This window comes from Hyperoodon ampullatus, assembly GCF_949752795.1.
Source record: "Hyperoodon ampullatus genome assembly, chromosome: 1".
NCBI lineage: Eukaryota > Metazoa > Chordata > Mammalia > Artiodactyla > Ziphiidae > Hyperoodon > Hyperoodon ampullatus.
In genome coordinates, this window is record NC_136914.1 from 228,790,453 (window position 1) to 228,813,701 (window position 23,249).

At 61.2% G+C, this 23,249-nt stretch overlaps 1 protein-coding gene across 17 annotated transcripts in view; it reads left to right on the plus strand.

The window, feature by feature from the left end:
* JAKMIP3 (Janus kinase and microtubule interacting protein 3) overlaps nt 1-23,249 on the plus strand; it is a gene marked incomplete at both ends in the record, with an annotated part of 43,442 nt that overhangs the window by 14,854 nt on the left and 5,339 nt on the right. For 2 of the 17 annotated variants that reach the window (XM_079701210.1, XM_079701219.1), the window contains 16 exons: nt 4,326-4,541; nt 5,991-6,110; nt 6,667-6,813; nt 7,045-7,176; nt 8,409-8,444; nt 9,265-9,324; nt 10,465-10,593; nt 11,624-11,752; nt 12,668-12,751; nt 14,298-14,360; nt 16,227-16,325; nt 17,133-17,231; nt 17,320-17,379; nt 20,382-20,447; nt 21,229-21,297; nt 21,385-21,462. In XM_079701210.1, coding sequence (XP_079557336.1) covers nt 4,326-4,541; nt 5,991-6,110; nt 6,667-6,813; nt 7,045-7,176; nt 8,409-8,444; nt 9,265-9,324; nt 10,465-10,593; nt 11,624-11,752; nt 12,668-12,751; nt 14,298-14,360; nt 16,227-16,325; nt 17,133-17,231; nt 17,320-17,379; nt 20,382-20,447; nt 21,229-21,297; nt 21,385-21,462 — 1,587 coding nt within the window. The remainder of the gene's footprint in view (nt 1-4,325; nt 4,542-5,990; nt 6,111-6,666; nt 6,814-7,044; nt 7,177-8,408; nt 8,445-9,264; nt 9,325-10,464; nt 10,594-11,623; nt 11,753-12,667; nt 12,752-14,297; nt 14,361-16,226; nt 16,326-17,132; nt 17,232-17,319; nt 17,380-20,381; nt 20,448-21,228; nt 21,298-21,384; nt 21,463-23,249) is intronic. The other 15 variants (XM_079701221.1, XM_079701226.1, XM_079701212.1 and 12 more) reach the window with 13 other exon arrangements.

The following is a 23,249-nucleotide window of genomic DNA, read 5'->3' on the forward strand; positions in this document are numbered from 1 at the left end:
GAGCGAGGACCGCAGTGGGCGCCAGTTCCCGCCACCCGCGAGCCCAGCATCATGGCCCAAGCCTCTCTGCCAGGGCCCTTTCTCTGGTGCAGCGCTGCCCCCATGGTGCCCCCTTGCTTAACTGAGGCCCAGCATCTCTTCGACCTTCTCGTTTAGACTCTAGCTGGTGAGAGCATCCTGGCCCCTAGACCCGGCTGTGGATTCAGGGGTAACACCCAGCCCAGCTGTGCAGACATGTCTGAAGTGACCATGACTGAGGCCAAGTGTGATGCCCCAGCCCAGGGGGAGGGGCAGCCTTGCCTGGGAATGGGGGCTCAGGGCATTTTCAGAGAAGGCGGGGTTGGAAAGAGAGGGAGTGGTAGCAGGGCTGGAGCACAACTGGAGGGTGGAAGATGTGGTCCAGAGGAGGCCCCACCGCAGGGGCCTGGGGGCAGGTCTGAGGAAGGGACCTGGTTTGGAGGGGAGGCGGGCTGGGGGCTGTCCAGAGGCAGGGCCTGGCCCCGAGCCACAGTGCAGGGCCAGCAGTGGTCAGGGCGCTGCGGGCCAGAGGAGGGACGTGGTCCCAGGTCCCAGGACAGCCACGGTGCAGCGAGGTTCACTGACGCGGCCCCAGGGATGACTGTGCTGACGGCCATCGGGGGTCTCAGGGCTCCCGCACAGAGAGACCCCGTCTGCAGTTACCTTGGAAGATATTTGACAATCCCAGTTTCTTACAAACGTTAGGCAAAGAGTTGCTGTTTCCCCAGCCGTGGCACTGGCCCATCCCGGGGTGTGGTGACGATTTCCCTGGGTCTGGGAGGAAGGCACGTGGTTCTGGAGGGTCAGAGGTCCACCAGTGCTCAGGGAAGCGCTGGCCTGGGGGAGACGCGGCCTCCCCTTCCCCGTGCGCCGCCCAGCGCTGGATGCCGAACCAGGGCATGTGTGACCGCAGGAGCGGCCATGCAGCAGCCAGTGCCAGACAGGGTTGCAGCCGAGTGAAGGCCAGCCCGGGGGCCCTACTGCAGCCCAGGCACAAGGCCGAGCGCAGTGGCCGTGGGCAGCCTGACCGGGAAGCCAAGGAGCGTGCAGGGAGGTCCGTGCCTCGCGTCCTTGTGTGGCCGGCGCCCCGAGCAAAGGGGACCCTGCCGAGAGTGCTGCTTGTAGCAAACCTGGGGCCTGAATTCCCTGGCCCCTGGGGAACGGGAGCCCCGCCTGTAGATGGGTCTTGCTGGCAGCCCGGCCCAGGGAGGAAGGGAGGGGACCTCAGCAAGGCGGCCACTTTGCAAAGAACACGACAACTCCCAAGTAGCCAAAAGCAGGAGACTCCCCTGCAGCATCTCGGTCAGTCTGGCTGGTGTTTCGGGGCCTGGCCCCTGCCTGCTTGCCGCAGCTCTTCCGGCCCTTGTCCTGTGGCTCCAGCCAGTTTGGGGTCTTCTGGGTGCGGCTCACAGGGTCTGAAGGGGAGGCTGTAGCCATGTCAGAGAGGCCAGCAGGCGGCGGGCTGGCCCTGGTGAGGCGTGAGGCTGAGGGCTCCCGCAGGGCCAGGCGTGGGCAGGAGAAGGATGGCTGCGCCGGGCCAGTGGGGAAGGGCCGGGGAGCTGCGGAGAGTTAGGTCCCTGCTTTGACCCCGGGACCCTGGGTGCTGGCCGGGGGTGTGGCACCCCGTGAGGGCACAGAGCTCTCAAGGAGAAGCTTCCTGGAGGGTGGGGACGCGGCGGCTGGCAGGCACACCCAGACAGAGCCAGGGAGGCCCAGAGCCGGGTGGGCTGCAGGGCTGCAGGGCTGCAGGACGGGCTCGGGGCTCAGAGGTGCTTCTCACCGCGGGGCTCGCCTTGGAACACCCGGGGGTTTCAGGAGGTAACTGCAGGATTGGGGCCTCCCTGCTGAGGCCCAGGCCTGTTGTTTTTAGGGCTCCCTGGATCTTACAGAAGGGAAGTCTGGAGCCCCAGGAGGCTCTGGAGCTACCTCGTCAGCCGTGCCCGGCTGCACAACGACCCTGGAGAGACTCGGTCCCGGGGTGGGGGGGCTCCTGACCAAATTTTCAGCCTGTCAGAGTGGAAGGGAAGGAGGTGGTTCACTCTGATTTCCTCTGCGAGCTCAGGTGCGTCCCCATCGTCCCAGCCGCGCCTGGCTGGTGACACACTCCAAGGACTGGGCTGCAGCAGGCGGGAGGGGGTGTGACTCCGGGCCCCAGGAACGGGCACGTTCATGCTGTGTTGTTGTGGAATCGGGGGATGTCTGTCGAGCATTCGCTAAAATACAAGCTCAGATGGTTATTAAAAATTCTATAAAACCAAAGAAGTACAGGCAACACCAATTTCAGCTTTCTCATAAAAACCTATGGTGTGTGATGCTACCTGCCCCCAGTTGTCTGGACAGCTAGTTAGAGTGGTTAAACCCGTACAGAGACTGCTGGGAGGGGGCATGGATTCTTCACAGTGCTTCTCGCAGGTCAGGAGAACAGCCCAGCTTTCCCGCGGCCGCCCGCCGAGGCTTCCCTGGCCATCCCGTTACCTCGGTTTGAATGTGCTCCCCGAGCTGGAAGCAGCCCCCTGAGTGAGGTGGGGGCCCCATGCATCCGACAGAGCGTGTCTCCCGTCGGCTGGGCGTGCCCGTGGTGGACACGCGCCTCCTTCACGGACGGGCCTCTGTGTCTAAAGCAGCAGGACCGGGAGATGCAGGAACGTGCCCTTGTCTGAGACCCTTGGCATGTCGGGCACAACAAGGCGCTGAGCGTGAGACCCCTGGGATCTTAGAGGCATTTCCATCTTCAGAAATCAAATCCCCCCTCGGTGGGGTGGAAGCAGCCGCACGCATTTCCTTGGTGAGCATATCTCGGAGCTCCACCTCAGGGTGGACTGGATAACTTGGGCACGTTACGTGGCACGTACAGTGACTTCCCTGGGAGGTTGGCTTCCTGGTCCAGACCATCTGCTTAAATAGCTGATTTAAGTGGGAGAGTGGAGACTTGTTTTTACTTTTCCTGATGAAGGAAAAATGATGTTTCTAAAGTGTCTGTGTATGACTGTAAATGTGAGACCAGAGAATATAGCTGCTTCTTAATATGACTTTATTTTCACTGGCCTCTCTGTTTTCACTAATTGAATGGGTTGCCTCTTTCCACGTTGCTGTGTGCTCCAGGCAATGGGAGTTTAGCAATTAAGGATTTCTTTTCTTCTGTTCAGCGTTGCTGGCCTGTGAATTCTGTGATCTGGGCTAATTAGGCATCTCTACTCTGTTCCAAGCTGACTTCGGCAGATGGCTGATTTATTAACTTACTCAAACCTTAAACAGCAAGCAAAGCAGCGGGATATCCTACCCTGCTCTGCTGTTTGGAATATGCTTTAAACCGAGTCTTGTCAATCTGGTGCCATTTGTAACGACGCCCCCAGCACCCGAGCCTGTCTGTCTAAAGAATGGGCCGCTCGGGGCCCGTCACGCCTGGCCCTCCTCCCAGGGCAGTGGCCTGCGCTTTGGTCAGGGCCGTCCCTGTGGCAGCTGGGAGGGGCCCAGAGGCCAGGAGCAGCTGTGTCTGGAAGGGCTGGCAGGTATCAGGAGGTTGACGCTTCAGGGAGAGTGGGCAGGGCTGCAGACCCCTCACAGCCACCAGACGCCCTGGGCACCCTGACCTCCCGTCTGGAGCCTGCTTGTCCAGGGACCCCCCGCACCAAGCCTTAGCTCAGAGGAAGCTGAATTAAAAATGCGGCTTTGCCTGCGAGCAGTCGGGCAGCGCCCCTGCTTTCTACCCACACCTTGGAGCCGAGGGAGGACACGCACGTTGGCCCTACGCCCCGTCCAGCCTCCCCAAGCCAGGCGCCGCAGAGCAGCGGGAGAGAGGCCGAAAGGGCTTTTGGGCCCACGGCTCCTACTTCTCTGTGTTCACAGCCCGCCTGTTTTAACACAAACCTTGCTCATCCTACTGACAGGGTACGGGAAACAGGGCGCCCCTATTCTGCCTGGCGTGCAGCAGAAGGCAGAGGATAGAGGTGGCCCCTCCAGACCCTGCCGGACAAGGGGTCCCCTCAGGCCAGCCTGGGAGAAGGGAGTCCTGCCAGGACCCCGGGGAGGCTGGGGAGGGGTGTGTGGTGGAGACGTCCAGGGAGACGTCCTCGGCTCCCCCAGCTTGGCTGAGCCGGGGAGTCACATGAGGCCTGGGCGGCGGGGCATGGCTCTCGGTCCAGGGCCACTTGCTTTGCTTCGGGTCTCAGAGCCCAAGACGCCGGCAGGGCTGCTGCTGCGGGTGCCCCTCCTGATGCTTGCATGAGAGAGTCACTCCGCCTGTTTCTATGGTAACTGCAGATCTGTACCCTGCCTGCGTGTGTGATTGTGTTCTGTTCTCCTTGTAGATGGAGGAGATAAAATTTAAAGACAGAGCAGTCTTCGTGCTGGAGAGAGAGTTAGGGGTTCAAGCCGGGCATGCTCAGAGACTGCAGCTCCAAAAAGAGGCTCTAGATGAGCAGCTGTCCCAGGTCAAAGAGACCGATCGGCACCTGGGCAGCCCCAGACGGGAACTTCCTCACGCAAGCGGTGCAGGAGACGCCTCAGACCACTCGGGAAGCCCTGTAAGCACCTCCCATGCTTGGCCCGGCGACCCAGAGTCACAGACAGTGCTGCCCGTGGCTCATGGCCCCGCGGGCAGCCCCCTGGGGAGTCCAGAGCCCAAGCCCTCCTGCCCTGGCGGCACCGACCGTGTCTGCAGCCCGCAAGCCAGAGGGACCCTCAGCTTTGCTGGCTTGGCTGCGGGGCCCGGAGACTTCGTCTCTTCCCTTCCTGTGACGTAGCAGCACAAGCCCTCTTCTGTCCCTCCCGTGGGCCCTGCCCGAGGCGTCAGGCTTAGCTGCACCCACCTCAGCTGCCGGGCCCCAGGCTGCGAAGGGTCCCTGCCCTCACTGGTGGGAGTTGCGGCTGGGCTGCTCCATCGCCGCGCGCACGTGGGCTTTGCCTCACGGCCCAGGGCGGCCCCCTGCTTGCCCCCCTCTGGCTTTGACCCTCCCGCAGTGGTTTCTGCTGCTCCCGTCACCAGTCGCCCACCCACCGCTTTCTGCATGCCCATGCCGCTTTCTGCTCCTTGGGCTGCATGGCAGCGCAGGGGCTGTGACACCATCCATTTCCTCACGGCCGCTCCTGATCCAGAGCCCTCTGAGGGGTTCCGGGAATCCGGGAGGGAGTCTGACTTCCACGGACCCTCGACGCGGTCCTTCCAGGTCTGCGCCCTCGCCTCTCCTGCACCTGCTGAATGAGGAACCGTTCCGCGGTCCTTCCTGGACGCGTGTCTGTTTGCTTGGAGGACAGAACCGCGTTTGAGCCGAGCCAGCCCTAGGACAGTGACATTCGAGAACAGAGCACGACATTTTGTAATCTTCTTATAAATGGCTTAACTGGATCAAAACCAGCTCCTGCTCTGGCATTCGATAGATTCCGTTAACTCCAGAGAAATTCTGAAGCCAGATCAAAATGTTTTCTTTGATTTTTCAATCAAGTTCTTGTGGTTCCCAAAGTGACCTTTCAGAAACTAAATTTGAGGCACCACTTTTCTTGGGAAATCCACTTTTGAAAGTCTAAGTTGAACACCTTTTCCTGGGCTCACGTTATAACATGAGGAAAATTATGCCCCGACTGCAGTGCAGGGCAGGCCCCCCACCCCCCGAAAGCTGCAGCCAGCAGTGGCCACAGGAAGCATGGTGCTGGTTTCCGGGGTTTTCTCGGCGTCACACAAACCTGCGGCATCGGCATCGGCACGGCCTCGCCCCCACATCTGCATGCCCTCCCCCCCCACATCTGGATACTTCTGGACATTTCTGCTCCTACATCCCGTCCCCAGCGTACAGTTTGCCGTGCCCACGGCGCCCGAAGCAGCAGTTGCCGGCCCCCAGGAGGGTCCACACCCACCCCCAGCTGTTCGGAGGCGAGCGTGATGCAGAAGTGCCTTGGTTTCCGTGGTGTGTTGAGATTTGCAATGGTTTTTGTGTCTGTGTCTAGGAACAGTTATTTGCAGTTGATTTTTGTTTTAGGAACAGCAGTTGGATGAAAAGGATGCTCGGCGTTTCCAACTTAAGATTGCGGAGCTGAGCGCGATCATCCGGAAACTCGAGGACCGCAATGCCCTGCTGTCGGAGGAGAGGAACGAGCTGGTACGTGGCAGCAGGGCCTCTGCATTCTGCGGGCTTGTGGCTGCTGCGCAGGGCGAGCTGAGGCATCCTCTTCCAAAATTCCCTGTGGGAAGGAGGAATGAGGGTGACAGGGGTGGGCCTTGCGTCCAGGCTCCTTGGCTGTTTCCAATAAAACTTTATTAACAAAGTCAGGTGGGGGGCCAGAAGTGGGCCTCAGGAGCCGGCTGGCTGACCCCTGCCCTGCGTCACCGAGGCACAAGTATCCTCAGTTCTGCGCGTGATCGGGAACATGTGAGGACCTCGCCCTTCAGCGGCGCCCTCCCCCTTAGTCCTTATGGCCACGGAGATTCCCCGGTGACCTGCGCTGCCGGGGTGGGAGCTCCCCAAGGGGCCCCGAAGGGTCACGAGCCGGGCTGCTCCCCACAGCTCTTATGGGCTGAATAGAGCGCGGGCCCGAGGCTGCTGCCCTTTGTGGAACCTGAGGCTTATGCTGCTCACTTGACCGCCTCTGTTTGGAGACTGCTGGTTCTCTGCACACTTTTAAAAATCACTCTGTGCCATTTATTTTGTCTTTCAGTTAAAGCGTTTAAGGGAAGCTGAAAGTCAGTACAAGCCATTGCTGGATAAAAACAAACGCCTTACTCGGAAAAACGAAGATCTGTCTCACACTTTACGTCGGATGGAAAACAAGTTAAAATTTATCACCCAGGAGAACATAGAGATGGTAAGGGGCCTCGCTGTCGTGTACCCAGCCTCTCCTGCACGAGGTTCGGTAACAAGATGGAGCCTTTGGTCTCACGGGCGTTGGTGGGACCAGGAGCTCGCCGGAAGGAGGCCGTCTGCCCACAGCCCGCGGGCGGCTGATGACAGGGCTGCCGGGACGCAGCAGCCACCCTTCACCGGTCGGGACCCCTCAGCCCACATGTCGCGCTGTGTGGTCTGGTTGGTTTTTCAGAGACAGAGGGCTGGCATCCTAAGGAGACCCAGTTCCTTAAACGACCTGGACCAGAGCCAGGACGAAAGAGAGGTGGACTTCCTGAAGCTGCAGATCCTGGAGCAGCAACACCTCATAGACGAGCTCTCCAAGGTGACCGCTGGGCGTCACCCCGCCCGCCCGCCAGCCGCGCTCCTGTCCCCTCCCATCCCCGCTCTGCTGCCCACAGGGCACCCTGTGCCCGGGCTGGGCGGGGCCTGCCGGAGATGGGGGACAGCCTCCCCCAGGGTCGGCTCTAGGCGAGCCCCCCAGCCGAAGACCTCTGCTTCCCCCCTGCCTCGGGACTGCAACCTCAAGAGCAGCAACAGGGCCTGTGTTGGCCCCGGGGCTCTCATAGCGCTGGGGGTGGGATCCAACGTCAGGGTGCTGGCAGGGCCGCGCTCCCGCAGACGGTGCTGGGGAGGACGGGTCTTTGGCCGCTGGCCACATCCCTCTGACCTCAGCTGTCTTCCTGGGGCCTCTCCTCTCTCTTCTGGACACCCAACCACCCTAATCCAGGATGGTCTCCTCTCAAGGTCCATGACGTAATCACTCCGCAAAGACCCTGTTTCCAAATAAGGCCGCAGTCCCAGGCCTGGGGCTTGGGGTGTGGGGGTATCTCTCCGGGGGCCCCACCCTCCATGTACGTAGCCCTCCCCCTGCGGCCCCAGCCCCGGCACAGCTTTTCCAGTAGTCCTTCTAGGGACCCTCCTGCAGTTACCCTCATCAGGGCATCTTCTGCATCCTTTTGGGACCCTGACTGACTCCACGGTCAGATCAGTTCAGAACAAGCTGCTTTGGTCATTCTGTGCCCTGGGCGGGGGCGGGGAGGAGGGAAGCAGAGGGGACAGCGGCGCTCTCTGTCCTGTCGCGGGCATGGCGCAGGGCCAGGGAGCGCCGGTCTGTCTTGTTTCCATGACTGAAATCACCTCCGAAGTAACTGAGATGGGTTGGGGCATCTTCCCACCCCGTGGGCAAGATGGGGTCTCACCACCCAGCCTTCCCTGACAGGGCCTGAGGTCGGAGCTCTTGTCCCTTCAATGACCAGTGACCGTCCATCCCCACAATAAGAATGCACGAGGGGAAGAGGACAAAGACAGCACCCTGATCAGTTACAGATGCACACTCACCCTGAGCCTCTGCAGGGTCCCGGTTGCCCTTGGGGGCATCAGCTTAGGGAGGGAGGAAGCACCAGGGCCAAGGAAGACCCTCCCTCTCAGGGTGGGGGGTGGGCGAGAGCAGTGGGATTCTACATCAGGAAGCAGAGGCTGGGGCCTGCGGGGCTCGGGGGCTCCCACGGGGCCGGGTCTGTGCTCCCAACTCTCCACCTGCCTTCTCTCTTCCAGACTCTGGAGACTGCCGGCTACGTGAAGAGCATGTTAGTAAGTACCAGTCGGCATCCTCTCCTGCATCGCCTCCCACTTCCTGGGGCCCTTTGTCCCCAAAGCCTTCCCGTTCCAGTGGTTCCTCCCCACCCAGATAGGAGCATCCACCCCCGCCCTGGGTGGGTTTTATGACCACAGTGCTGCTTGCCCAGAGGCTTTGCCGTGGTGACTGAGAACGCCCACCCAGCAGGGTCACGCAGGGAAACGGCCAGCACCCCAGTTGGCTTTTGGCAACGCCTGATTCAGAGCTGGCTCTCCCTCCCGCCCTGGGACACTCACCCCCCCATGGGTTTCTCCACCCCCGCCTGGACCCCGGTCTGGGCCTGGCTGGCTTCCTCATGGCCCCATAAATGCAGCCTAGCTCCCTGGAGAGAACAGGGTCACTGGTCTCATGTGTTTGCGAGGTCTGTCTCCACCGTGTGAATGCCACCCTGTGGACGTCTGCCCTGGGAGAGCGGAGAGGGGCTGGGCCCTCCGTCTTTCTCGAACTTCCATTTATGTGTGTGCCACTCTAACCCCTGCCCCGCAGGGTCCCAACCCCAGGCAGCGGAGGAAGCTCCAGACATGAGCTCAGAGACACCCAAACCTGCCGTTCCTATTCCAGCCCAAGCTGGAAAGATGGTCCTTCCAAACCCTCAGAGCAAACTGCCCTGAGCAGACCTCACTGCAGTGTCTTTGTGATAATGTAGGCGATAGACCAGCCTCAAGGTCACCCTCGGTCCATTCAGATGACGACTCGGAAATATTAACCTGTGTATTTAAAACTGACAGAGCTGTTCAACTACTCAAAAAAATCTCCTCAACTGGTTTTTTGCAGGAACGTGATAAGCTTTTAAGATATCGGAAACAAAGAAAGAAGATGGCAAAACTCCCCAAGGTAAACGAGTACATGAAACGTGTATTTTAAAAAGCCACTTAACAGGAATGAACCTCTTCCTTTAGATGTGAAAAGAAAATGGTTTTCTTATTTCTAAAAATTGTTCTTATGAAACAACCAAAACAGGACCCAAAGTATGTATTCTCTTTATATATATATATATATATATAAATATATAAATATATATATATAAATTAATTTATTTATTCATTTATTTTTGGCTGTGTTGGGTCTTTGTTGCTGTGCGCGGGCTTTCTCTAGTTGCGGCGAGTGGGGGCTACTCTTCATTGCAGTGAGCTTCTCATTACGGTGGCTTCTCTTGTTGAGGAGCATGGGCTCTAGGCGCACGGGTTTCAGTAGTTGTGGCACACGGGCTCAGTAGTTGTGGCTCTCGGGCTCTAGAGCACAGGCTCAGTAGTTGTGGCTCACGGACTTAGCTGCTCCGCGGCATGTGGGATCTTCCCGGACCAGGGCTTGAACCCGTGTCCCCTGCACTGGCAGGCGGATTCTTAACCACTGCGCCACCAGGGAAGCCCTCTCTTTATATTTTAAATTAAAAAACCCAACCTTGTTTCCTTTAAATTTCCAAGAGAAGATGTGAATTCACCACAGTAATGAGGAGGAGGAGAAGGTAGCTGCGACACGCTCCCCGCCTTGGGCCAGGGCCGCGGGCGGCAGCACCTGGGTCTCTCCCTGGCAGACCTGCGCCCCTGTGCCCCTAGGGAATTTGAAGACCTGGGATCGTTTCTTTGCTGCACAATCCTTTTTGATAAACCTGTAACTTTTATTAAAGGAGATTTGGGAGATATTCCCAAAGGACCTAACTTGTATCCTGCTTTTTACAAAATGTGTGGGTTCCTTCTTTGGTTTGGTTTTGGAACAACCAACGGTGATCCCCATACAGGCTGTTAGAGATTCCTCAGGCACAAACATGGGCTTGTCTGGCCCCTAGAAAGGCCGCCAGGAGGGCCATGTCCCACTCTGCTGTCCTCCAGCCCAGATGGTGGCCCCCTTGGCCCAAGGTTGGGCGGCCCGAGCAGTGCGGGGTGCGGGCGGTCCAGGATGGAGGCCGGAGTGCGCTTGGGGGCAGCCGGGCAGCTGGTCTGGGTTTGGATTAACACCGTCCCTTTTGGTCAGAAGCCGGTTGTCGTGGAGACCTTCTTTGGATACGACGAAGAGGCTTCCCTGGAATCTGATGGTTCTTCCATCTCTTATCAAACGGACAGGACAGACCAGACCCCGTGCACCCCAGACGACGACCTGGAGGAGGTACCCTCCCGCGGCGGCTTCTGGACAGGCCCAGCGGGCGGCACAGAGGCAGGCGGGGTCGGGGTCAGGAGGCCTGCTCCCCGGAGGGGGCCCGCACCGGCTGGAACCCTCAATAACCCACGATTTTGTACAGTGGGAAACACCTCCCACTGCCGGCTGCCTGGCTGTCGCTGCCCCCCTTCCTTCGCACGCACGCCGCGTCTGCTTCACCTCCGTCACTGCGCCAGGGCCCCCTCTGCAGAGCGGTGCAGAGAGCCCCTGCCCTCTCAGGGTGACGGGGGTGGGGGGTCTGGGCCACCCAGCAGGGGTCGGCACCAGCGCCACGGGTGCAGCCGAGTCGTGCCTCAGGGTGGAGGGGTGATGAGGACAAGCTCTGTCTCTGGATAAACACAGCCGAGGTGTCCCACCCTCCCCGCGCCTCCTTCCAGAGCACTGGCCCAGCCCTGCGGGTGTGGGATGAGGGGGGGCCAGTGGTCTGTGGCCCCGACCGGCACAGCGGGCACTGAGGCCGCGGGTCGCACCTCCCCTGGCAGATCCTGGCGGATGGCCCCATGACCATGAACCTGCTTAGAGATCCAGGACAGGGTAGCACAGCTGCCGCCAGTGAGGACGGGCCTGGGGGAGCTTGGGCCCATTAGGGTTCCCGTCCGGTCACTCCTGGACTTGGCTTGTTCTCCTCTGAAGGCCAGCAGCCCCCTGCCTTCTCCCTGGGGCAGCAAGTGACATCCCAGCCACAGGGAGGCAGCAGGGGTGACTGTGCAGGAAGGGAGCCTGGAAGGTGAGACCTCAGCTTTCAACCTTTCACAAGGCCCAGGTCCCTTCCCGACACACTCCGGCAGAGCGGATCCTCAGGGCAGCCTGGTCAGGAATGCAGGGTCCCCGGCTCAGGACAGCCTGGCTGGCAGGTGGGCCCCAGCCGAGCCCTGGCCTCGGATCAGCCAGCTCGGCCTTTCATCCCAGGGCTCAGGGCCTGCCTCTCGGGTCCCCGGTAGAGGCCTGGCTAACGCTGTGTCTCCGTGCGCCCCTCCAGGGCCTGGCCAAGGAGGAGACGGAGCTGAGGTTCCGGCAGCTGACCATGGAGTACCAGGCCCTGCAGCGGGCCTATGCGCTGCTGCAGGAGCAGGTCGGAGGGACGCTGGACGCAGAGCGAGAAGTTAAGGTCTAACTGACGTCCACGCCACCACGCTCCGGCTCCCACTGGGCTCCCCCGCTTGACCCCCGGCCTTGGCAGGGACCCTCGCACCTTCCAGGCCCGGCCCTTCTCTCCCGCGGTCATGGTCAGGCCTGGTGATGCTCACCCAGGCCATCGACACGCGGTTGTTTGGGAAGCAGCTCTGGCGGTCGCTCAGTGGCGGGTGGGCCTGGGCCAGGGCGGGGTCCGAGTGGAGTGGAGGCACCCTCACACCCTGTGTCCCGATGGCCCAAACGCTCTCATCCGTTTGCTCTGGAAGCTGTTCCCAGGGCAGCTGGGGCACCCATCATGATAAAGTGCCCTGCGGCCTGGACCCTGTGAGAGCAGATTAGCTCGAGGGAAGGGGGCTCAGACCCCCTAGAAGTCAACTGGTGCTGGGCGGTGGGCTTCCACGCAGCAGGGCGCCGGGGGCTGGTCTTCTAAAGGAGGTCGGGCTCTGGGGAAGAAAGTGAAAGCGAAGTGCGGGTAAGGAGGTGAGCGCAGGGCGGGCAGAGGCACGGGGAGGGGAGGGAAGGTGCCCGGGGGCTGTGCCTGGCACACTGCTCAGCAGCCCCTCTGCGTGTGTCCTGGTCATTATTGTCTGACAACTAAAGCAGCCCCTTCCAGCCGCACCCAGCAGCTCAATCCTCTTTCATCCTGGAAACGAGGATTCTCCCTAATATTCCCTCCAAAATGACTCTACAGATCGTCCCCCGTAATCTCAGCGAGGTCGCCTGCTTCAGCTAAGCCTCCGCGTTTCCCCTTTACTCCAGAGCGGTCCTTGCCAAGGGGCTACTCTCCACTGGCTGAACCAAAAGGCAGACAGTCCCCTTAAGGTCCCGTCCAAGTGGGCGCGTCTGGCTTTTAGAGAAAATTTGATGTATGTCTCCTCCCATCCTACAGACCCGTGAGCAGCTACAGGCGGACGTGCAGAGGGCGCAGACGCGGATCGAAGACCTGGAGACGGCCCTGGCAGAGCAGGGACAGGTGAACACAGGGGCCTGGTCCCCGGGAAGCTGGGGTGGTGGCCTGGGTCCCCGGGAAGCTGGGGTGGTGGCCTGGTCCCCGGGAAGCTGGGGTGGTGGCCTGGCCCCCGGGCTGCAGTGCCCCCCCTCCCCGATGAGGGTGGCGGTCTGTGGGTGTGTCCGTCGGCGAGAACTATCCATCTGCACACTGAGGATTGGCACCCCAGCTCCCTTTACTGTGTGTGCATCACACCTCAGTAAAAGATTTAAAAGCGGAAAGAATGCATACATAAAGGAATTCCACAGCAAGCCTCAAACAAGGCAGGAATCATCCTGGCCATCCGTACACGCCTCTCTGGGCTTGATCAGAGACCCTGTCCGTCTCTTAGCTCAAGGCCTGGATTCCAGGTCCCAGGGGTTTGTCGGTCACTCCCCTCAGCACCCCTCACCGCTGGGCTCTTCAAATCCCAGGGGGAGGGCCTCCATCCCACGGGGCCTGAGCCTCCCCCTGACTTGCTGGATGGTGCAGCCCCAGGTGGACCTCCAGGACGGCTGGAGGACGTCCAGGGGGGCTGGGAGGGGCTGGGAGGGAGAGGGCCTGCACGGAGGGCCTGATGCGTTAACTGCTGGGGAGACGGCCGGACAGACGGACAGGGCAAGGACGTGAGCCACTGCCCGGCCACGTTGCCACATCCTCGCCTGAGCGCATGAGGCCCCGAATCCAGTGCTGAGGCACCTGAATCACACAGGACCGGCCCACATCCCCACTCCTCGGCCCCTGAGCCCCCGGGCTGCGCTCGGCCTGAGTGAGCTGCATGCACAGCGCCACAACCCAGACCCGGAGGCGTCATTCCTGGGCCCCGTCTGATGTTGCCGCCGAGCCTCTTGCGCCCGAGAAGCACAGTAGCCGAGGGGCTGGGAAGCGAGAAGGAGGAGGAGGGGAAGAAGCCGGTCCTTTGGTTGCAGAAACGAGTCCTTCAGACTTGAAAAGAACTTCACAGAGGACTCTGCTGAGAAGAAATTTGGGGCCGAGTTCAGTGTCTGGACACCTCACTTTGTGACCACATGCCGGTGGTGGAGGTTCCTCCAGGGCACGGAGCTGGAACCGGGGTCGAGGACACTGGGGCTCCCCCAAGGCCTGACCCAGGGCAGCCCAGCGGGTGTCCGCACGGGCCCCACCAGAGCTCAGAGCCTCCTTCAGGCCCCGTGTCCCCAGGTGTGAAGTGGGAGGGACCCCCACCCTGGCACCTGCCCTCTCCCCACCGGCCCGAGCCCCCTGGCTCCTGCTGGCTGTGTGTCTGGGTCCCCCAGACCTGCAACGTCCACATGGGCTCCTGGCCTGTGCTTGCACGAGCCTGGGTGCCGTCCACTTCTATCCGGGACCCTCCAAGGAAACGGGTGAAACCCTGGGTTTTCATCAGCTGTGGGGCAGAAGCTATCACTCCCTGGTTACTTCAGAAGCTGGGTGTCGAGTCTTTTCGTCACATCCCCTGTCTGCTGAATCGTGATTTCAATCGTGGTTCCACCCTGCGGTGTTTTTATTTCTCCACTTTGATTACCTTTCCAAGGACATGAAGTGGATTGAAGACAAGCAAGCGCTGTATCGGAGAAATCAAGAGCTCATAGAAAAGGTAACGCCCCGGCCAGGCCGCGTCTGAGAGTCTGGCTGCTTCCCGAAAAAAGCAGGAATTCCCTTGCGCTCAGGGGTTTGCGGGGTCCCCGCGGTGCTGGGCGGTGGGGAGAAAGCAGAGGTTCCCCGGCGGAGCCCCAGCCAGGCCTTCTGTGCTTCTCACTCCCGTGGGGCTGCCCCCACGACCCACCCCCGCCGTCTCCTGGGACAGGCGGCCTGGAAGGAGGCACCTAGGGTCCCGCCAGCCCCATGTCTATAGCGGCGTCTCGATTCTTGTTTTCTTGCCTGATGGGTTCTGTGGTTGGTGATGGTTAGAAAACCTTTGTGGGCAGTTCATGGCCGTCCCCAGAGGAGTGGGCCCAGGACGGCTGGAGCCAGTCACGCAGAACAAGGTGGGAGGGGGCAGTGGCTGCATGTCCAGAGGCAGGAGGGCCAGTGGGGCCTCACAGCTCGCTCTGGCGGCCCCCTCATCACCCTGTCCTGGTGAGGGTGCTCTTGGTGACCCGTCCCCACCAGCAGCTGGCCTTGTCCACAGGCAGAGGGCGGGCGGGGGCAGCACCTTCTACGGCAGGCACAGCCCTTCTAGAAAAGAGCCAGGCCGGCCACAGCTTGCGAGCCTGAGGGCACCGAACAAGGCCCATGGGCAGAGGCCGGTCCTGCCCCACCGGAAGCCATCAGGCCCACATGGGGCAGTGCTTTGGGTGCCATTCATACCTTAAATGCTGAGCGACACCTACCTGCTTGTCGTGGATCCTTTGCACACGTCTTAACTCAGCACAGCTGCTTCCGTGATGCTCTCATGCTCACATAAACACTCCTGTGCACGTAAATGCTTGTGTGGACACAGAACGACCGCATACTTAAATGCGCACACACATGTAAATGCTTGTGCGCACACATAAATGTTCACGTGCGCACGTAATAGCTTGTGTGCACTCAGACACACACGTGCACCTTTAAACACTCGTGTGCACATCAACACCTGCATATACACTGGAACACAGGCACACTCAAATGTTCACGAGCACACACACACTTAAACACTCGTGTGCTTGTCACCTGTACACATAACACCCACAGGCAAACATAACCCCTCATTTGCACACTTGAACACTCATATGCACACTTAAAACCTGTGCGTTTGTCTGGCACGGTGCCCATGGGGTCATACGCCTGGCCCGTGGGTGCATCCCAGCTGTCCCAGCCGTGCAGAGCGACACACAGTGCAGTGGGAAGACCCAGCCCCCAAGGGCACCAGCTGACTCAGAGGACACTGATGCTCCCGGATCCATCTGGACCCATTCCGAGCCGCAGAGCAGGCCCCTCGGCCCCCAAGTTCAACTCGGGGGGACGGACCGAGTTGACGGTGCCCATGGTGGACACGAGACCACTGTGGACATGTGCCACGGGCTGCACTGTGCTTACCCCTTGGGAGGCACGGGCCTCGCACATGTCAGTTCTGGAGGGTGGCCAGGCAGTCACGGCACACAGCCCCGCCATCGGGCAGCAGCGTTCCTGAGGCTCTGGGGCAGCCTGGGCCCCAAGGGGCGCTGTCCTGGCCGTGGTGAGGCGCGGGCAGCATGGCGACAGCTTATGCCTCTGCCCGCGGTGGCCCTTCTCTTCCTCATCTGTGCTCAGACGGCCCCCCGCCCAGTGTGCCCGGCCCTGCGTCCCCCGCCCACCCGCTGCCGGTTTAGCCCAGGAGGGGACTCACCTAGTCTCACCAGGGCGGTCCCCCATGGACTGAGGCTGGAGTGAGGGCTCTGGGCCGAGGACCCGGGCCAGGCGACCCTCCCCGTGACGCCAGGGAAGCTGAGAGCCGGCCTCACGGGAGACTCCAGGGCCTCACCCGTCTTTTATTTTACAGATTAAACAAATGGAGACAGAAGAGGCTCGGTTAAAGCATGAGGTCCAGGATGCGAAGGACCAAAACGAGCTGCTGGAGTTCCGGATCCTGGAGCTAGAGGTGCGGGGTCGGGGTGGGGTCAGAGAGCTGTCACCCCGAGCTGGTGCCATTGAGGGCTGCGAGTCCAGCCCTGTCACTCAGAGGAAACAGATGCAAAACGAAACAAAAGTGTCCACGCACAGCTCTGGGGCCTCCCTCACTCCTGGTCCCTAGTGGCCCTGGCTGCCGGGCATGACCACCCTCTCCTACGATGCCACCACCCAGCTTCGCTTGGTGCATCTCTGCACCGGCGTTTCCGCCCATCTGGTTTCCTGGCGTCCACGCACACCTGCAGTGTGGGGAGTGGGCCCCCACGAGTCCAGAGGGAGCTGCCCCTCAGGGTCCTCCCGTCCGCCTCCCGGGGCGCAGGAGGGCTGCGTGGCCACTCCGTGTGCATTGCCCCGTGGCCCCAGGGCTCCTGCCTGTGGTCCTGGATGAGGACGATGGCGGCCCCTCCAGCCACTGTCTTCTGTCCTCAGGGTCGCTGTGGTCAGGCCCGTGCGGGACACTGCTCCCGGTCCCCTGGGACTCAGATCAGCTCGTCGGCCCTGGGGGTGGGACTGCCGGCCCCTCAGCAGGTGGGGGCCGCTCCCAAGGGCCTCCCCGTGGGTGGCTGGGTGGTCCCTGCCCCCATCAGCGTCCACACAGGGCCGTCACCTGGGCAGGAGGAGGAATTGGCCTCTGCTGCGGCAGCCGGGGCTTCGTCTTCACAAAGACCACGCTGACCGTACTGGGTGGACGTGGTGTCTTCACCGTGTCCCCGAGCGGCCCAGCACTGCCCTCCAGGAGGGAGGGGACGCCCGTGCCAAGATTCTGCTCTCTGTCTAGGAGAGAGAGAGGAAGTCACCAGCCATCAACTTCCACCACACCCACTTCGTGGACGGGAAGAGCCCCCTGCAGGCGTACTGCGAGGCCGAAGGCGTGATGGTAACGCCCCGCCCCTGCCTGCACACCCCTCACCCCCGCGGCCGCCTGGCCAGCGCTCCCTCCCAGCAGCCTGTCCCCCTGCCTCTAGGACATCCTGGTCTCGGAGCTGATGAAGAAGCTGGACCTCCTGGGGGACAACGCCGTAAGTGTAGGTCGCTCTCCTGACTTGTGCATGCCTCCCCGTGCCCAGCGCCCTGCACGGTCCAGGGGCCCCTGTGAGTCCCGCTGTGGCCCTACCGCAGCCCACACCCTCCCACTGCCGGAGCTGCCTGGGACGGGCCCTCTGGCATTTAGGAGAAATTGCGTTCTTTCTGACTCTGTTCCCGCACGGGAGTTCGGGGCCTCGGCTCTGACACTTGATTCTTCCAGCAGAGGCGCTTCTGGCCCCGTGTTCTCAGTTTCTGGGATCCCTCTCAGTCTCTAAGCTCTTCCATGTTCTTGGTGGGGATGGGGGCTGTGGGTCCTTAGCGTGCCTTAGACACCTCAAACTCAGGGCTTCCCGCTTACTTAGTTTGGGAGGAGGGGAAGAGCCTATATAAATAATCCCCGAATGTCACTTAGGGCAGAGTTCCAGTTTCTTCACGCCACCCTCCACCCTCCATCCTCGGTCCACCCACCTTCCATCCATTCTCCGTTCACCCTCCGTCCATCATCCTGTACTTGTTGAGCCCCTGCCCAATGTGGGGGGGATCAACTGTGCTGGAAGAGGGCCCCAGTCCACACCCCAGAACGTTTCCGCCACAAGGTGTCCTAACAAGTGTCTACAGCTGGTCCTAAAGCACCTTGGGCTTCACATCCTGGTAACTGCTCTCAAGAAAGATCAGGGCTTTCCTGGTGGCCGGTGGTTGAGAGTCCGCCTGCCGATGCAGGGGACACGGGTTCGTGCCCCGGTCCTGGAAGATCCCACATGCCGCGGAGCGGCTGGGCCCGTGAGCCATGGCCGCTGAGCCTGCGCGTCCGGAAAAAAAAAAAAAAGGAAAGATCAAGGCACTAAGTCAAACTGGTGCCCTCCATGCAGCAGATGGAGGAAAAAAACACATGCACACACACACACACACATTCCCACGCATACCAAAACCCAAGCACTCATGCACATCCTTGGGGCCAGTTCTTCCCAGCAGCTTCAAGGTGTTCAGGGCCCTGTATTGACAGGAATCCCTCCTCTCCCCACCTGCCCTTGACTTGGGAAGCAGTGAGGGCGGAGAGCAGGGGGGAAGCAGCTCCCAGCAGGGAGGCTCTCCTGGCTGTATTGCCCACCCCCCGACCCTGCCACTAGTCAGACCCCTGGCTCCACCTCGGCTGCAGGTAGTGGAGGTGCTGGTCCACAGCAGGGATGGCCGTTGTCACGATGTGCTCCAGGGTTTAGCCTGAGTATCAGCCCCCATCATGGGCTCTTGGGAACCTTTCAGTTCACAGCTAGAGAGACTGAAGCCCCAGAGGGCACCCACCCAGGTCACAGAGCTGCGGTACTGGCCAGCTAGGACGAGCCCAGGTCTGCCTAGTTCTGTTCGGGGCCCCTCCCAGCCCTGTAGCTGCCCACGCGAGAGCACCAGTGCACGTGACGGCCCTGGAGCCATCACACGGCCTCAGAGACGGGGGCAGAGGACACACTGCCGGTCTTACGTGCAGGTGACCTCTAGAGACCCTTGGCAGTTTCTGAAGGACCATGGGGGTGACCCTTAGGTCTGTCGTGTGCACATGGACACACTTCAGGCAGATGACAGGTATAGCCTGGCCACCTCCCCTTCTCAGCCAGGGCATGCTGAGGCTGTGGCCACTGTCTCCAGGCTGCTTCCCAGAAGGCTGCAGCCTCCCAGCTGGCCACGGGGCACCTGAGCCCCGGGCCTCGGTTTCCTCAGGAGTCGGGGTCCTTGGAGTGGAGCAGAGGGCCGGCGGGGGCAGGACGGACCCCCGTCCCCCCTGGTGGGCGTCCGCTCACTGCTGCTGCGCCTGGGCCGCAGGGGGGACAGGTCACCCAGGGAAGGCTGCGAGGGTGCGGGAGACAGCACATTGCCAAGGCCAGGGTCACCTCCAGGAGGGAGTAGCTGGAGCCCAGCCAGGCTGCCCACCAAGTGGGACATCGCGGGCCCTTCAGCCTGGTCTGACCACATCCAGGTAGCTTCCCTCAGTTACCCGGAAGGCCCCCCGCAGCCTCCCACACTCCCCATCCCGCCCATCAGGCCCAGCCCTGCCTCGGGAGGAGGGTGGGGACAGCCTAGCTAGTGTCCCCGGAAGCCAGAGGGATGAGGGGCGCCTGGCCCCGGTACCACACCGCGTCGGGCTGCAGCGTGTGCCTGAGGACGGAGCCTGCCTCTGTGTCCCAGCAGCTGGCCACCCTCCCCCACCTGTGCCTACTGCTGCCGGGGTAGGGGGTGGTGAGAGACCCCTGCCCCTGGGGAGCTCACGCTGCGGAGGGAGCAAGGCGGGAGGGCTTCCGGAGCGGGTGGCCCTGAATCAGGGAAGTTCTGGGGTGGGGGGCCGCCCTCAGCTCAGCGACCCCAGGGGGCTCCTCCCTGCCTGTCTCTGCTCCCCGTGACCCCTGTTGGCTGTCCCACAGGTGGGCCCAGCAGTGGGGACAGCCCAGCTGCCTCCACCCTGGTGCTGATGCAGGTGGCACATCCTCTGAGGATGCCCCCCGGCCCCAAAGCCAGAGTCACCCTGCCCGGAAGGACCCTTTGGGACGAGGCATGAATACAATGTGCAGAAAAAAGACAAAACGGCAGGGATGGGAACCATTTCATAGTCATGAATGTTTGATCTTTGCTTCACATTCATAAGTGGTGCTGTAATGATTCAGGCCACCTGTGTGCAGAGCTGTGGCTTTAAATAAAAACCCAACAGAGAACGGGGAAGCCTGGCTGCTCATCCTGCCACCTGCTGTTCCATTCTGCCTCACTGGCTACCTTAGACGTGGTCACCAGCCATGAGAGGGCCAGAGGGGGCAAGACGGAGAGTCACCCCAGGGCTGGCAGGACCAAGAGGAAAGAGGATCAAAGCCTCCCGGGAGGGCCTTTTAGTGAAAGCGACATTTAGCTGTGACCCCAGCTCCCCTGCGCCCGTCCCATCAGCGCCACCGAGCGCCCGTCCCTCAGCCCGGCCACCCAGAAGGCACTGGCCCTGACCACACGTGACTTCTGCTCTTGGATGCAGAACCTGACCAATGAGGAGCAGGTGGTCGTCATACAAGCCAGGACAGTCCTGACCTTGGCCGAAAAGGTAACAGTGACTGTGAACGCTGTCGGGACGGGGCCGGGCTTCCCGAAGCCTCCCTTTCTGGCTCAGCGCACAGAAGATGCTCACCCTGGGAGGAGGGCTGCCGGGAGGTGGGGTTGGGGTCCACGGGTCCTGTTTGCCTTGGGAGGTCTGGCACACGCACAGGTCAGCCAGCACCGCCATGTGTGTCTGCAAGTGACAGATTCAGCCGGACCTCTCCCCAAGGCCATTCTGCCTCCGCCTCCCCCCAGAGGCCAGGAGGTATGGTGGGTCTGTAAATCGGCAGCATCTGTCTCAGCTGCCGGGACCCTCCTCGGGGGGTCTCCCAGCCCACCCGGGCTCCCCACCCTCTAGCCTCTCTGCTCCCACGGGCCGCCAGCCTCCGCCCGGTCCCACCCCCGCAGCCAGAACCCGCTTGGTAGGCCTGCTGGCAGCGCCCCCTCCCAGCGGCCCCCAGCAGGGCGGGGAGGGATGTCCAGCAAATAGGAGCTCAGTGGCCAGCACCCCAGGAGAACGGGCTGCCTAACGTCCCTCCTCTCCGGGCGCTGGGGGGGCGCAGACTCCCGGGACACGAGGCGGGGCTGCACGGGGGGACGCAGGCCTGGCCCGCACGCCGGGCACACGGAGCCCATGATGCCAGCCCAGCCCTGACTCCCACGAGGGCTGAGCCCTCCCCTCCTGGAGGAAGCATGGGAAGGGCAGGGAGGACCAGGCCCCCCAGGCTGTCTCCCCGGGGCTCGGGGAGGTGGACTTTGACGCCTGAGTACCTTCCGTCTGTGTCCAGTGGCTCCAGCAGATCGAAGAGACCGAGTCGGCCCTGCAGCGGAAGATGGTGGACCTGGAGAGTGAGAAGGTTCGTGTGCAGCTGGCCACGTGGGCCGCGGCCCCGCGCTCCAGGTCGGCTGCGCCAGGCCCAGACACGGGTCTTCCTGCGTTTCAGGAGCTGTTCAGTAAACAGAAGGGCTACCTGGACGAGGAGCTGGACTACCGGAAGCAGTCCCTGGACCAGGCTCACAAGGTAAGAGAAGCACGGCTGCCGGAACCCCCAGGGGTGGCGGATTTGGGGTAGAAACGGGGAAGGTTGGTCCCACGGCCAGCATGGTGTCTCGGGGGCCACGTGGCCTCGGACCTGCCTGGGAAGATCCTGCGCCCAGTGTGACCAGCGTGGGGTCACTCTTCGCATTTCTCCTGCCGGACACCCCTCGCCCGGCGAGTTCCAAGGATGCCTTGCTGCTCCGTCGGCAACCCTTGGCCCCAGGAGTGCAGGCACGCGAGCAGAAGTCAATTGGGTATTTGAAATGAGCTGAGAAAATAGAATTCATTGAAACAATGCGTTTACAAATGAGGTGAACACAGCTGAGTGTCTGTCAGTCCATCCTCCCGCCCGGGACCCCTGCTTCTGTCCATCTGCGCCAACCAGTGCACACGTGCCCTTTGTGCGTACCTGCCCCATGGGAAACCATTTCCCCCCTGAGAAACCTGAAGGGACGTCCCCGTGTGCAGTTAACCCCGACATCGGTGCCGAAAAGATGGGTCCTGGAGATGACATCAGGGAGACGGCTTTATGACACACGGACACATGAACACACACGCACCCGCACGCCGCAGAAAATGTCGCCCCGGGACTGTGGATGGGGCTCCTGCACACAGCGCTGAGGGATGTTGTCAGGGCCCCCAGTGATGCTGGGTCCGCTCCCGGTCTGCTGACTGTCAGGGCTGCTCCCTGCGTGATACTGTTTGGGAGCCCCCTTCCTCCAATTCCGGCAGGAAGGCTGCACATTTTTCTCCCTCCCTGGTTTTCTTGACTCCATAGTTAGGCCTGCACTTCTGCTGGATAATTAGCCATTTTATCTGCCATTCACAAAGCCCTGTGCAGGAGGGAGGCACCTACTGCCTTGGGATGACCTGGTGGGGGGGGCGGGGACACAGGCCTGTGGGAGCCTGCTGGGTTTCACACCCTCCCTGCTCTGTGAGCACAGGAGCCACAGCTGGGTTTCGAAGGGGAAGGGTGGTCCCTGCGTGGCTGAGGGCCGTCTAGGGAAGCTGGGAGCAGAGGCCTGGCCGTTCACAGGTGAGGCCGAGCGCTGGGGCGAGGCTGTGCACACAGAGCCGGCGTCCGGGCGGCCCGTCGCTCAAGGTCAGGCACGCAGGGAAGGTCAGAACATCTCCATCTCCTGCCAGTCTTGGGGTGAAGCCATCGTGATGTTAATTCTAAGCCCCACACTCAGCTGCCTTTATTTTAAAGCTGGAGCGTATCTAAAACACACTAAGCTCTTTTGCTCTAGGAAGTGGCAGCCGATGTGCTGTGTGAGCCGGCAGTGACAGCTGGGGACAGTTTATTTTGTGGCCGTCAGGAACAATAACATGTAAGCAAGGAACAAAGGTTTCCCCCCCGCCATTTCCTAAAATGTCTACTCAGCCAAAAGGACTTTCCATAGTCATTTTGCCTGAAGAAGAAGAAACATTCATTCCTGAAGAGGTTACATTTTTGATGGGAAGATGGGAAGAATTTGGCTTTTTCAAAGATTGTATCTATGAAATTTCCTGAGGAACAAGCTTTAAAAGTGCTCCAGATCAAAGTGCTAAGTCACTAGGAATTTATAACAAGGTCTGTATTTTGGCGGCTGGGTGGCAGCAAAGGGACGATACAGCATGTGTGTCTGGGGACCAGCAGCATGGCCAGTTCTCCACGTCGGAGCCCTGGCGGGGCAATGCGAGGGCCCTGGGCTGGAGCCCCCCTGGAGTCTGAACCCCACTCCCCACCAGCAGGGCCCTGTGAAGGTCGTCCAGCCCGGCAGTCTCATC